The sequence below is a fragment of the Fukomys damarensis genome, unplaced genomic scaffold, assembly GCF_012274545.1.
Source record: "Fukomys damarensis isolate Sample0158 unplaced genomic scaffold, DMR_v1.0_HiC HiC_scaffold_27, whole genome shotgun sequence".
Taxonomy (NCBI): domain Eukaryota; kingdom Metazoa; phylum Chordata; class Mammalia; order Rodentia; family Bathyergidae; genus Fukomys; species Fukomys damarensis.
This window is the reverse complement of record NW_022900939.1, coordinates 30,957,547-30,973,276: the sequence shown is the minus strand read 5'-3', so window position 1 is coordinate 30,973,276 and position 15,730 is coordinate 30,957,547. Positions and strand designations below refer to the sequence as shown.

The 15,730-nt window shown below is 38.1% G+C and overlaps 1 protein-coding gene across 6 annotated transcripts in view; it reads right to left on the bottom strand.

The window, feature by feature from the left end:
• The window catches only part of Ptpdc1 (protein tyrosine phosphatase domain containing 1), a 74,624-nt gene that overhangs the window by 49,213 nt on the left and 9,681 nt on the right, over window positions 1-15,730 (bottom strand). For 2 of the 6 annotated variants that reach the window (XM_010607568.3, XM_010607570.3), the window contains exons 3-5: window positions 10,936-11,030; window positions 8,825-8,984; window positions 6,378-6,465 (exon numbers count right to left, since the gene is read on the bottom strand). In XM_010607568.3, coding sequence (XP_010605870.1) covers window positions 6,378-6,465; window positions 8,825-8,830 — 94 coding nt within the window. In that variant the 5' untranslated portion in view covers window positions 8,831-8,984; window positions 10,936-11,030. Of the gene's footprint in view, window positions 1-6,377; window positions 6,466-8,824; window positions 8,985-10,935; window positions 11,031-15,730 lie in introns of those variants that run through there. The other 4 variants (XM_010607574.3, XM_010607573.3, XM_010607569.3 and 1 more) reach the window with 3 other exon arrangements.

Genomic DNA, 15,730 nt, shown 5'->3' with positions numbered 1-15,730 from the left:
GTAAGCAATTTGAATGGGCATTTCTCCAAAAAAGACACAGAAATGGTCAATAAACCATGAAGAGATGTTCAACAGCATTAGTCATTAGGTAAATGCACATTACAACCACAAAGAGACATGACTTAATACTAACTAGAATGGTGGTGAGGTTATATAAAAATACAGGAACCCTCATTCATTACTAGTGAGGTTATAAAGTAGAGCAACCACTTTGGGAAAGCCTTGCAGTTCCTTACATAAGTAGAATTAACTTTATGACCCACCTTTCTATTCCTAAGTATATACCTAAGAAAAAACAAAAACATGTCCACACACAATCTTGTACAAAAATGTTCAAGGCAGAATGATGTATAATAGCCAAAAAGTGGGAATGATTCCATTTCATCATCAATTGGTAAATGTATTAAAAGATGTGGTATATCTACACAATTGAAAATTATTCAATCTGGCAGTACTAACATATGCAACAATATCAATGAACTTTGAAAAACATTGTCATGTGAAATAATCCAATCATAAAATACCACACAGTACATGATTTTGTTTATACAAAATGTTCAGAAGAAAGTAATCTGTAGAGACAGAAAGTAGACTGGTGATTACTAGGGGGCAGGATGGAGGGGATGGAGAATGAGGTTGGTGATTACTAAAGAGTATAATTTATTTAGCCTGTGATAACCATGCTCTAAAATTGATTATGGTGTTGGTTGAATAACAACATGACTATGCTCAACAAACTAGATTGTATAATTTAAATTGGTGAATTGAGAGAGAAAAAAAGGGGAGAGGGAAGCAAAAAAATTAATGTGTCATATACAGGTACCATCTTCTTTCAATGAATGTAATCATTATGTACCACAAACATGTACAGGTAAAAATTGGGTGAACCATCATGAATTATACCTTAAAGTTAGGTGCCCCATCCCCAGCCAAGATCAATACCTACCAGGACCCACACCTGAGTCAGGATCCAGGATCTGCCTCCAGTCCCTGGGTTCTCCAAAATATAAGGTAAAAGTTGACTAACAACAGATCAATTAATGAGAGATACAAGAGAACATGAGAACAAGAAACAAGAGAACACGAAAAATGAATCCAACAGTTCCTAGAGAACTCAAAGAGGGCTACTATGAGTAACTGGAATGAGCAAAACATCAGAAGACAGCACAAAGGGCATAAAAAACTTGTTTACTCAACTAATAACAGAAAACTTTCCAGACATGGGGAAAGGATTTAACATACAGATAATGGAAGCATATGGAACCCTAAATAACCATGATCAGAAAAAAATCACTTCATGCCACATACTTAATAAAATACCAGAAATACAATATAAGAACAGAAGCTTAAAGGCTCCTAACAAAAAGCAACCAATCATCTATAAAGGGAAACCTATCAGAATTACAACAGCTTTCTTAACACAAACTTCAAAGGCAAGAAGAGCATGGAATGAAGTGTTCCAAACTCTTACAGAAAACAACTTCTGACTCAGCTTGTTTTATCTTGCAAAACTATATTTCAAAAGTGATGGAGATATAAGTTAATTCCATGAAGAAGAAAACCTAAGGAAATGCATGACCGCCAAACCAACACTCCAAAAATTTCTCAAGGATATCATAGAAGGAGACAATGATGCTAACGATGCCAAAAGGTCTAATAAAAATGAATGCATTAGGTACTGCTAGAAATTAAGTAAAATGGAAAGAAAGCAAAACAGCAACAAGAAAGTAATACAAGTATAAGTTAATACCTATCGATTGTTACTAACAATGTAATTGGATTCAACTCACCAATCAAAAGACACAGATTAGAAGAATGGATCAATAAACAAAATCCAACAGTATGCTGTAAACAAGAAACAAATTTAATACAAAAAGAAATTATAGACTAAAAAATGAAAGGACAGAAAACAATATTCCATCCAGCAGGAACATGAAAATAAGCATGTAGCAGCTATCCTATTTTCAGACAAAGAGGATTTCAAGCCAAAGCTGATCAAAAGAGGCAAAGCAGGACATTCCAGGTTAATGGAACTTTCAACAAGAAAAGATAACAATTACAAACATATATGCACCAAAACATGGAGCACCCAACTTTATAAAACAATGAACATAATATAAAAATGAACATGATATCAGATAAACATCAACACCCACTATCACAAATAGATCAACTAAAGAAATAACAAAGAAATACCATTGTTGAACCAAGCTTTTGAACAAAGGAATTTAATAGATATATACAGAGTGCTCCACCCATCACAGTAGAATAGATATTCTTTTCAGGTACATGTGGTACCTTCTTTAAAATAGGTCACGTTAGTGAATAAAGCATGTAAACAAATGGAAAGCAATAAAAATTTTACCATACATATTTGTCAGATCACACTGCAATGAAATTAGTAATCAATAACAATGGAAACCACAGAAACTATGAAGACATATGGAAATAAAACAACAAACTCTTGAATAATCAATAGGTTACAGAGGAAATTAAGGAAGAAATAAGAGAGTTCCTAGAATTAAATGATAATGCCAGTAAAACATACCAGAACTTTCAGGACACAATGAAAGCAGTCCTATGAGGGAAGTCCTACAGCAGTGAATTCCCACATAAGAAAAACAGAGAGAACCTAAATAAATAACCTATTGATGCATCTCAAGACCTTAGAAAAACAAGAATAATCTAAACTCAGAGGTGGTACAAAGAAGGAAATTGTAAAGTCCAGAGCAGAAATTAACAAAATGGAGACTAAAACACAGTACAAAGACTCAAGAGTTGGCTCTTTGAAAGAATACACAAAATAGACTCTTAGCCAATCTTACAAAAAAAAGGGAAAGCAACAGACACAAACTAATGCAATTAGAAATGAAAAAGGTGAAATCACAATGTGAACTGGCAAAATCCAGAATATTATTAGCAACTAGTTCACAAATATACATGGTTAGACAATCTGAAAACTCAAAAGAAATGTAGAGATTCTTAGATATATGTGAATTATCAAAACTGAACCAAGACTTAACTATCATGAACAATCCAGTAACTGACAAGGAAATCAAAGCAGTAACTGCCAACTAAGAAAAGCCAAGGACCATGATGGATTCACAGGTTAATACTACAGAATGTCAGGGAAGATCTAACACTAGTACTCTTTAAAACCTTTTAATGAAATTGAGAGGAGTACTTCCAAAATCATTCTCAGAAGCTAACATTATCCTGATCCTAAAACCAGAAACATATAACCGAGAGACACGCTACAGCCTGCAATCTCACAAAATTTCATCAAGGTTATCAAGGGCAAGAAAGAACTAAGGAATGAGTTATGAGTTATTAATGGGACAGCTGTCAAAATTCGAATGGAGGTTTGTAGATGAATAAAAGAAGTGGATTTTTGTGTGTGCTTTTCTTCCAGCTTTTAAGTTTGAAGTTATTTCAAAACAAAAAATTAATTTCAGAGAGAGACAATATAGGCATCTTGATGGAGGAGTATTTTGCCAACTGTGAAATGTTCTTACTTTTAAAAAAAAAATCTGACTCGACTCTTTATCCATCTACTAATATACTGAAAATACTATGTTTATAGAAGCAGGAAAATGCAGATGATAGCAAGATCTACAAGGCCCAAAACCAGATTTCAACTAACAAATTAAGGAGAAAGAGATACCAGAAACACAAGTTTAAGAATTTTGAACTTTATTAGCACCAGTTACAATATATTGACACTTTTGGATTCCAACACACTGCAAATGTTCTAAATAATTGTGAGATATAAATAAGACAGCAATAAAAATTGGAACACTTTAGCTATTTAATGACATTAAGCAATTATTATTAGTTATTTTAGTTATGGTAAAGACGATAAGGTTGTTTAATGAATAAAATGGCGTGGTGCCTTTACTTTGATTCCAAGTTAAAAGCATGAGGGGAAGTGACTGTTATGGTGAGATGATGGGTAAGTGGTATTTTCTGTTGTTTTGGGATAGATTCTGGTTTTTTGCTTTATTTTTAAATAGTAGAATTGAGATTTAAATCTAGGTCTGTCTCATTTCAAATTGTAGTTCTTGATGAAATTTCTATTTTCAACACAAATATTTAAGTACATCTACAATAAGTCTTTCTATGAATTAATTAGCCAACAGTTTAAAAAACTACTTCCCACTCCAAATCCTATATATATAACTACTTTATAGATGAGATACACATTTCAAAAGTTAGGTATGAAATACATTTTATTTTTTCAGTGTATCTCTAATTAAAAATTACCTGCATTTGTATAATAAGGAAAATTTTAATTGAAAAATATTTTTTGGAAAGGTAAAAATTATCTCATCTAGAGAACCACAAAAGAGGGAGCAGAAATTTCCTGCAGGGCATTTGGAGATTTGTAGGGTTTTCTGGTTGTCTTTGGAACCTGGGGACACTGGTAGATTTGGGGGGGGCAGTGTTAACTGCCATCACTGCTCAGAGCACTTCTTTATAATGAAGAGTTGTCCCACCCGCAAATCTAAGAGAAACCCTGCTGAAAAACACCAAGAAAGAGCTAATATTCTGACACAACAAAGAAGTGGGAAAAAGGTTTGTTAAGACTATTAAAACTTGTTGGCTGAAGTGTTGCTTAGGGGAAAAGAGTTAGGAAAAAAGGAGAAAAGAAACAGAGGTATGAGCTCAATAGGATAGGTTTATTTCAGAACAAACAAAAGAGGGACCACTCTAAGAGACTAGACCAGCAACTCTATACAGGCCATTGGGTCTTTTTTAGGGTCATGGGGAGAGGGGAGTTCAGTGAAAGAGGATTGTGGTTACCTGGCAAAAATAAGCTTGAGAGCGCACTAGCAATAAATAATGGTTGCCCAAGAACAAGACTTGGTAAAGTATAGGGAGTAGTTGCTACTATGAATAGTAAGGCTGATGTTATGAGTCCTCAGGTGGAGCTGTGCTGGGATGGGGTGGTTTAGAGAGTTTTCTGATCAGAATGGTGGCACTTGGGTTTCTTCAAAAAGAATATTCTTCCAGGGAAGCACCAAGCAGACATCATTACTACATTTGTTTTAAGAGCACTTCTCTCTAAGGCCAGGAAAACTAAGAGTAAATCTGGCATACAGAAACTGTCCACAAATGGCAGTTGCCAGGAGTATCAGTTGTATTCACATACAGCAGGCAGATGAAAGAGGATCTACAAAAATAAGGAATTTAGGCACACTGGATCAAAGGGAACTCCCCCTGGTGGAGCGGCCAGATTCCAACAAGCACACAAGGAGTTTTGAGAACAAACTGCTCCTGGCAATCCCTGAAGTATAACCCTTCAGTTAGACAATTCCTTCTTCACTATCTGACCAAAGAAGCCATATCCTCAGAAGATATCCTGCAAAGTTAGGTATACAGTAGGACTAAAGGCACTTAGGTGAAACCTAGAGTGAGCAGTTAGAAAATAATGCTACGAAAGCATCACCCAGTAAAATCACTCTACATTTCTCCTGGGTAGTATGGATGGGAGCAGGAAGGCCAATATTAGGGTTTGGATCTTAATTGTCCCACGAAGGTCCAAGTACTATATGTTTGGGTGCCAACTTGGGGCACAGCTGGGAAGTGGTGGAACTGTTAGCAAGTCGGGCCTAGTAGAAGGCAGTTAGCCATGGCCTCCATGAGGTGAGCAGTTTCCTCTGCCATAATATACTGCCTCACCATAAACCCAAAAGCAAGAGGGCCAACTGACCATGGACTGAAACCTCTGAAACTGTGAGCCACAAGAAACCTTTCCTCCTTTACGGTGACTCATCTCAGGTATTTTGCCACACTGAAAGAAATCTGACTATCAGCCAACAAGGCCAGAGTGGAGTCAGGGCAAGCTTCCAGCTCAGGAGTGTGAGACAGGAGCAAGTGTAGCAGCAGGAGTCCAAGTTATAGCACACTTCAGCACACTTCTTTGCATGAGATGCTGTTAAAAAAAAATCAAAACTGTGTGGGAAGGTGACGGAAGAGTGAAAATAACACTGGGAGAAGTAGGGCTCCAGTGCTTCTGAATGTGCTCTGTAAGTGGCACTTGCAAGAAAATGAAGGAGAAAACAATGAACAGCTGACTCACAAGTAGGCGTTTGATGATAGGAGCAAAGGCATATTCTTGGTCTAAGATAATAATGCAGGAGACAAACATGTTTGAAACTTCCCTTCTAAAAAGGACAGGATCATTATTCAGGATTTTGAAAAGGAATCCTAATGCACCAAAGAGGTAAGGCAGAAATCAACAAAAGGCCTTAAAAACACCTGGATCTTACCAGTTCCAAATGAAGAATTTTGCCTTTGCTTTTACGTTTATTCACACACATACATGTATTAAATACTAGGTACAAAGAGAGAAAAATATATTTAGCAGATATTACCTTTCATGCTTGCAGCACTCCCACTGCTTTTCACCAACATGGAATATGGTTGCTCATTGTGGGGCATGACTCCTGCAGCCATGGTAATCTGGTGAAGAAAAGAGATTACTTTTGAAAGGTTGTCTTGGATATTCATTTACTAATCACCCATAATGTGCTAGGCTTCCGCTATCCAGTACATCAGTCCTCAGCTAAGTGGCTACTGATACTTGAAATGTGGCGAGGCCAGGTGAAGACTTGCTGTTAATGTAATAAAAGGATTTTGAAGACTTAGTACAAACATAAAATATCTCAGCAGGAATTTTTAAACTGACCACAATGAAATGATATTTTTGGTACACTTGATTAAACAAATACATCACTAGGCTGGGGATTTAGCTCAATGGTTCTGCCACCTGCCTTGCAAGCAGGAGGACCAGAGTTCAATCCCCAGTACCAAAAAGCAAAAACAAAAAAACAAAACAAAATTATTAAAGTTAATTTATGGCAGTTCTGGAGATTGAGCCCAGAGCATTTGCTCTGAGCTACAACCCAAGCTATTTTATTTACTTATTTTAGGAGACATGGTCTTGCTAAATTCCTCAGGTGAGAGTTGAACTTGTGATCCTTCTGCTTTAGCCACCCAGAGTACCTGGATTATACTGTGTGTCACCATACCCAGGTTTCTTTTTATTTTTATTGTTGCAACAACAACAACAAAAACCTAAAATTCAGTATACGTGGCTCACATGAGCTATGTAGTAAGGACATTATGGAGAAAAATGACAGATACTCTCCTCTGTGCATCCAGTCCATTAGAAGTTAAGGCATGGACCAAAACAATACTAACTTTTTGAAGTGTCTGAAGGTAGATGTGACTTCAAGGAGAAAAGAGCATTTGTTCTGGGCTGTAAGAAAAATGTTTATTTTGTAAGGTAGGGAATACTAGGCAATGAACAGAAGTCTTTGCTGTACTGAAGAGAATTGTTCCAAGTGATGATTTCCTCAGTTTCTACCTTTAATCTATAGCTGCCAGTCTTTATCTAGCCCATGTCCTCATCTACCTCTGCTAAATCATACAGCTTAGTGATTGTCATGTTACTCAAGTGCCATGGTTTCCTGTGAGGAAAATTAAGCAAACCCTTGGATATGTCAATTATCATTTCTCTTAATCATTTATTAAATGCCAGATACAAATATTAAATCACTTTTTTATAACAAGAACTCTGCAAAGTAGATATTAGTCCCTACTTAGTAGGTGAAATAGACAACACTAGATTGAGTTCCTTGAATCTATTCATGTTTTATTTATGTATCCTAAAGCCCAATGAATACATGGTTAAAAAGTGCTTGTCAGGCCAGGTATGGTGGTGCACACCTGAAATCCCAGCAGTCCGGGAGGCTGAGGCAAGAGAATCCATGCTCAAACCCAGCCTGGGCAACTTAGCAAGATCCTGTCTCAATTTTATTTATTTATTTATTTTTATTTTTTTCTTTTTATTGTGTTTACTGGTACAGCTTAGGTATACAGTACAGTTATGCATTACTGGGATCTTGTACCTTTACATGATAGGTCTTGATTCTCACTTTTTCCCCTTGTCCCTGCCCTCCCTTCACCCGACCCCCATTTACAAACACTTTATTTCCATTTTTTCATTTTCTGGTATTTTTTGCTTTATTTTCTCTTTCTGTTGTTTTGTTTGTTTTTGTTTTATGTCTCAATTTTTTTTAAAAAAAGGTCTGGAGATAAACTCAATGTGAAGATTCTGGGTTCAACCCATAGTACCACAAAAAAAAACCCAAAAAGTAAAACAAGTGTTTCTAACCAGCCTCCCTCCAAACTTAACACTGGAAGGAACCTCAGAAGACCTTTAGCATAACCCTAACCAAGCAAGAGCACCTAACCTCTCGATAGAATCTTTGTTTGAACACTGACAGCACTACACAGCTCTGGTAGTTGGAGAGCTGTTAACAATGCTGCCATTCTCATTTCTATCCATTGTTACTATTGCTGCCCACAAGGAACAATACACACTTTTTTCTATACTCTAAGGCTGGGGATCCGGTGCCCATCATGCCTGCTTTGTATACTCCGAAGCAATGCGCCAGTGGTTCTTATCTTTTCTTACGAGGAGTGTTCTAAATGCCCCTACCAGCCTGGACGCCCTTTCCTATTCACACTCTATAGTCGTTAATATTCTGCTTAGAATATTACTACTCATTAATATTCTCTCTATGGGACAGAAACAGTCACCTCCTGTGTTAGACAGTGTATGTTCCTATTATCACATTAGTATTTTAGTAGACTCAAGACACATCAGGATATGGCAAAAGACAAAGAAAAGTCCTGGGTAAAATAATCTGCAATACTTATGTTAAAAATAGACATCCACTAAGAATAATGAAACATATATAAAAGTCTAAATGAATGGTACACAATGAAAAGTAAGGGCTCCATCTCGGTCTACCTTCATAAGTTTTACTCCTAGATGTAAACAATTTCAATATTTGCCTTAGTTGTTCTGGAGGGCAATCAGTATACTTAATTAGCTCATCCTTTTTTGTTGCTTCTTAAGACAGGTGTCAAACTCCTGGTGATCCTCTGCCTCAGCTTCCTGAGAGTGGCACCTGGAGGTACACAGTTAGGTATGTGATTCTTACACAGAATTATTATGTCTAAACATAAAATCAAATTCATGATATAAAGGAAAAGAAAACTGTTTCATTTACTTCCCTTCTAGGTCAAGCCTTCTTCTATTTAACATATCACATATGATTATCTGTATAATTTAAAATAATATCCTTTAACTATTTCTTCTCCTAGGACCTTTGAAAAATACCTTGATTTTATGTAAAATAACTCAAACAATTCACCTGTTTACTGTTCCTTCCCCTGTATTTTCAAGTTTTGCCAAGTATGCCATTTCCATTACATCAAGTTTTGAACATTTAGGTAACCAACAATCCATCAATTTCTCATGCTTGGTTTATGCTTTTATTTTAAAATGTGACACAAAATACAATATAGTTATCTGTATGATCATGAAGTTGAAGATTATAGCTACGTGGCAATCTGTACACACTCACAGACTTAATTTTAACCTAGTACAGCACTTAGACAAGTATGGAAAAAATTGTCTGTAATTTTTTATCACCAAACCTGTGTTGATCAAAGTTAAACATTCCAAGCATCAGCTGCTTAAAGCAGGGACATATTTTATTTCACTGCCAATCTGGACAATACATTTCTTTTCCAGACTTCTCCCTGGATTATAATCACCTTTTCTTACTAAGCAAAGTAAATAAATAGTCATCAAATATGGTAATAATATCAACTACCTATCTTTTGAAGATTTTTTTCCTTATGCTCCCTGGATTCCTTTTCTGTTAGGACCAAGGGTTCCTAGGCCTCCTATATACTTCACAGTCCAGGGTCTCTTTATTCCCACTCCTGAGTTGAGGCCGTTCCTCTTGGCTTCTGCTACATTCAAGTTATTTTTTTCTTAAAGAGTGAATGTAAGGTAAACTAAGTCTTTTCATTGTGAAAATATCTTTGCATTATTCATACACTCAGCTGAGAATTGAGCTCCTTGTACAACTCTAGGTTGAGAGCTACATGTGTCAGCACTGTGCAAGTACTGTGCTGTGCTCCAGCAGACAATACTGATGACAAGTCTGATGCCAGGCTGAGACAAGTAGCAGATAAGCAATAGGATCCTTCTCTGCGGTGTTCTGAAATTGTGCCATGATGTGTATTGGAACCTTTCAATATCTCTGGGGCTCTTGGGTTGGACATTTTTCCTTTTTGAGACCTTAACTGCAAAGTCTAGCCCCTTCAGCCACACTGAGTTCTGCTCTTTGTGTGTCCCTTGAAGCCCTGGTCTAGGTCTTCTTGCTCAGTTTAAGTCAGCAAACTCTCCCCAGGGAGAGAGCAATCCTAAACTCACTAGGTTTACTTTTCTTCTCTCAGCAACTGAAACCCTGAGCTACTTCGCTTTTCCATGTCAAAAAACCAGTTTTCATATATGGTGTCCAGTATTCTAGTTAAAGTGGGAAGATACACCTGGTCTCTTTTATTTTGTGTTGTTTGCAAGTACAATCCCCCCCCACCTGCGAGTTACTTTCATAAAACTCAAGTCAAGGGGAACTCTGAAACAGGAACCAGTGTGTGCTGTGTTGGCATAAAAACACTGATAGTCCAACTGTACATAATCGGTGCCCCCCGATTACAGTTTTGTATGTAGTGGAGTCAGAAGTCCTGGGTTTAAATCTTGACTCTGTTCATTGTCAGATATATGAATCATTTTCAGATTGATTTCTTCTATATACTGAAAATTATACTTTCTGGGGTTGTGAGGATGAGACAGACTTTGTGCATATTTTTAGCAAAAGGCCTGGCATATGGGCATTTAGTAAATATTTGTTATTTTAACTTGTACATAAGTATCTATAATATCATTTTGTTTCTTTTCCTTCCTATTCTGTCATCTCATTTTGCTCCATTTTATTATATGTGTTGCCGAAGCAAGCACAATTTTGCTCCAATTTTTAAGAATTTGGAAAGAATTCTATTCAGTACCTGTCCAACAGTCCTGCTAGTAGACAGTCATGGCTGAGCTTCCAAGAACTTATGAAAACATTACCTCCATTCACAAGTGAATTCAGTTCACATGCCTGTTTACAGAATGAGAAGGAAAGGGTCTAAGCAGTACTTCTGGCAGCTCACCGCACAATCCCTTATTATGTCCTTTCAGTTCCAGTGACAAGTATTTAGCTCACTCAGGCCTACAACTCCATTTTCCCCTAAAAGCTCCCCAAAGACTAAATGGTTCAGTTAGTCACATGGAAATTAGCACTACTGCATAAAACTCAGGTACGGCAATGAACGATTACTCACACCGTGAAGAGGAGTAGTCACCAAGCAGGAGACTGATAGAAAGAACGCACTGCTTCATAAACAAGTCATTTCACACAGAGCCTGGGTTCTGAGATGGTTTGAAGAACTGTTAGATCACTACTTCCCCTTGTACTTTCCAGAGACACGGTGTCCTGACAAAACCTCCAGGTGGATTTTTGGAGAGAACTGCGTGGGGGACACTGGATTAGGCGGTGCCTGGGCGGGTGAAGTGGTGCAATCCTTCGCAGATGCTCAGGGCACCAGCACTCCTACCGTGCAATGCCTCAGGATTATCTTGGATGCTGGGGAAACAGATTCCTTGCTGTCGCTCTGAAAGCCTCTGTGCTGGGAAGTCGGAGAAGGATAACAGTCCATACAGTAGCAGTGATACTCTAGATTATTCTGATACCAGAGGGCTATGCCAACAGTTAAAGCAACACTGCACTGATACATCAACGTCCCCTGAAGGCCATCACTTACATGATGCTTCGCTTTGGGGACTGTACATTCTATGGGTTAAGACAAATGTTTAACGACACGGCCTATTAATCCCCTGTTGCCTGTTACTCAATTTTCGCTTTTCCTAACCTCTGGCAATTACTGACCTTTTGACTGCTCCACATTTTTGCCTTTTCCAGAGGGCTACACAGTTGGAATCTCACTGCATGGAGGCTTTTCAGACTGGTTCATTTAAGCTTCCTCCATATCTTTTTATGGCTTGATGACTTCTCCATTGTCTGGATGTACATAGTTTATTGTTTATTTTTGTTGTTGTTCTTGTTTTTGAGTCAGTGTCTCCCTTTATAGTTCAGGCTGTCCCTTAACTCATTATGTAGCCCAGGCTGGCCATGAACTTGCAGCAATTCTACTTCTTCAGCCTCCTGACTGCTGGATTACAGGTGTGCACCACCACGCCCAGCTCGGTACATAGTTTATTTATCCATTCACCTACTAATCGTTATTTGGGTCGCTTCCAAGTCTATGCACTTACTAGTAAAAATGCTGTAAACATATATGTATAGGTTTTGTGTGGACCTAAGTTTTTAGCTCATAAATATCAAGGAGCATAATTTTTAGACCACAATTATTTACATTTTACATGTGAGGAAACTAAAACAAAATAAAACAACGTCCTTAAAGTCACACATCTATTAAGTAGTAGAGTTGGGAATCTGAATTCATCTCACTTGCATTTCTCCCCTGCACCATGAAACACACTTGTCCCATTGAATTGTATCAGTGATTCATGAACCACTCAACATTCTGTCTAGAAAAGCAGCTTGGATGTGTGTACTGTGATAACCAACTCGACTCCATCTTGTGCCTTGATGCCATTTTATACCTGTGCTTGAATAAAGCACCCAACACCCCCACATACTGCTTGGCAGTAAACTCGCTGCCGTTGCAGGATGTTTTGTAGCTCACCTAGTGTGTGTGAAACATCTTTGTGCCTCCCACTAACCTGGCATGGTTCTGCTTCTGTAAGATTCCGCTTGCTCTCTTGAGCCCTACCCAACTGAAAGCATGACTTAAAAGGAGAAATCAAACTGCTTCCTATTTCTGAGGAAACTTTCTGGGCGCTAGCCCCTCCTTGGCCACCAGCTATAATAAATGAGCTGGACTCTGGCACCGAGTGTGGTACATCTCTATTGTTTGAACTCGCTCATCCGTAACAGTACCTAAATGATTAGCTTTATCAGGGACAAGAAAATAGTACGGCACAAATAGCAGACTGGTTTTCATCAGGTTAGACTTTGTTTGTATGGGTTGAAGGTCGGGGAATTCTATACCAGTTCAGGTTGACAGATCCTCTTGCCTCAGCCTTCTGAATATCTGAGATAACAGGCAAGTCCAACAGCCCCACTGAGTTTTAAAGTTGCAGTTTGACTGAGTAGCTCTTAGCAAAAGGGACTCCAGTTTGGCTTAGTCTGCTGGAGCCTTAGTGTAAGAGTTCAGTCTAAATAATGGACTCCCAGAAATTTATTTTATAGATCCCACACTGAATAATAAATTCATTGTATTTTATGCATTTACATCAGCTATATCAGATTCTACACCATTATTTACATCTATAATTTCTTTACTTGCCAAGAAAAAAATTTTTGTTTTGTTTTTTGAGACAGGGTCTCACTATGTAGTTAAGACTGATATGGAACTCACTATGTAGCTCAGGCCGGTCTTGAACTCACAGCGATCCTCCTGCCTCAGCCTCCCGAGTGCTGGGATTACAAGCCTGTGCCACTATGCCCTGATACTTGCAAGAAATTTTGTTAATCATCTTTTCACAAAAAGATTTGTTTGGTTTTGTTCTTTTGTGATAAACCCAAAGGTTTATCCACTGATGACCCAAACACAAGTTTTAGGAACATACCCCCTTATACATTTTAGCTGTCTCCCTCCCAAAAGGAAAAAAAAAGTGCAGAATGTCTGCCTGTAAGATTACACAAAAACATTTTTAATAGAGAGGCAGGCACATGTTGGCTTTGTGATCTCAGGCACATTTATTAACGTATTCAAGACCTACTAGCTCCTCTACTGGATTACTATAAGGACTATGCAGACCAAATTGCAGGCCTGACACATAATTCTCTAGCCAGAAGGATCCTGGTAGAAGGACTTAATTGTTACCCTAAGTAAATTCATTTTAACAAGACTCTCTGGCTTGTCCTTTTGTGAATTGCTGTCTCCCTAAGTAAATCTTAAACTCCAGGAGCACAACTCTGATAAACATCCTGCAAAAGCAAATGGAGACTGCCACGCCCAGTCACTGATCTGCCAGATAAACATCCTGTGAAGTTTATGGAGACGGCTCCCTGGTTAGTAGAAATTTCTCTGCCAGCAAAAAGACTATGTGGCCAGTCCTAGGATGATGAACCAGATTGGTACTGGATCACAATCTTAGCTGTGAAAACCCCTCTAGGCTGCCTTTTGCCTCCCCCCATATATAATCTCAAGTCTGCTGCTGAAAACCCCTGAAATAGCCCTTAGCTCTGCCCTCCCAGTGTGGCTACAATGTAAGTAAAATTTCTTTCCTGTTGTACCATCAACTTCTCTATCTCATTTTCTTTCTCTTTTTTTCCGGTACCAGGAATTGAACTCAGGACCTTGTGAGCTAAATCCCCGGCCCTACCTGATTTTCTTTTGGGATGAGGGGCCAGATGTAGTCTGTTGGGAAGCCTAGGATCATGCTTCTACCCATGACTCTTAGCAACATGCTCACTTCGGCAGGTGATATCACTTCTTTTTTCACAACTCTCCACAACATCCTCCTTATCATTTAAACACCTCCCCCTTAGTATTTCTCCATAGTACTTATTAAGAAAACACATTTACTGTGTCACATAATTTATTCTTTGTCCTATTTATTGTCTGCCTTCCGTGAGCTTCGAGAAGCATAGATTATTTTTCAGTTTGCTTTGTAAACTGCTGTAGCTACAAAGCCTAGAACATAGTCATCAACTTTAGTTTTCCTGATCACATTTGTATCTTTAACTTATTGTTGATTCTCTACCTGACAGATTTGGGCCTTTTATAATTCCTTGAAGGATGGGTCAGTTTTCTTTTCAGCCAAATATGCACTGTGGCAATCATTTCAAATGTCACGCCAAATTTTCTCTCCTTTAGGCTGCCTCTACATATGTGAGTTCTGTATCTTATTTGCATCCTCTCTTCACGCAGGGTGGAGGGAAGATGCATCTAGGTCTCTATGGCTCAGATGCTATAAAACTCATCCTAAAACCACAGGAGCATTTTGTTCTTAAAGAATTGTAACATTTTTATGGTTCCTTATGTAGTAAAACAGAACAAAAACAGCTTTTTAAGAAACTGAAATGTCTTCACCTCGGAATCTGTAACTCAGAAACAGTAACAGAGCAACAATATAAAGTCACTTTTCTTCTCAAGTCACCTTCCAGAGACCAGCAGCTAACTTTAAGAAAAAAGAGAACTATTTTCTTGCGTCATATTACTGTGATATTTCTAACAAGTATAGTCATCAGGGAGATGACCAAAGGCCACTTTAAAAATACACTCTATCTGAATCTCACTACAACTTTCACTGCCATCTGTGATCTCACAATTTAAATACACCTTAGGGAAAGCTCCAAGGCTCAGGAGACCAGTCACAAGGATCATGGAAAAACAACACTTCAGTAGGAACACTGCTATTTCATCATTTAAAAAGTACATTGCTTAATTGGGATTCTTCAGAAAATAGCACAATGAAGAACACGAGTATAATGTGTCATCCCTTTTAGTATATGTGCTGTCGAAGCAAGCACAACACGAGTATAAAGTGAACACCACAGGGCGCTGGTTTTATACCAGTTTCCATATTATCTATCCTTGTCCCACCAGCAGCACACCTGGCTAGTCAGTCCTACATGTGTTAAGAAATCTCAAAGATGACACCACAAATGCTTCTAAACTCATCCAGAAGTGGACAGTGCCTAACCCATTAGAATCTCCTGGAGGGCTT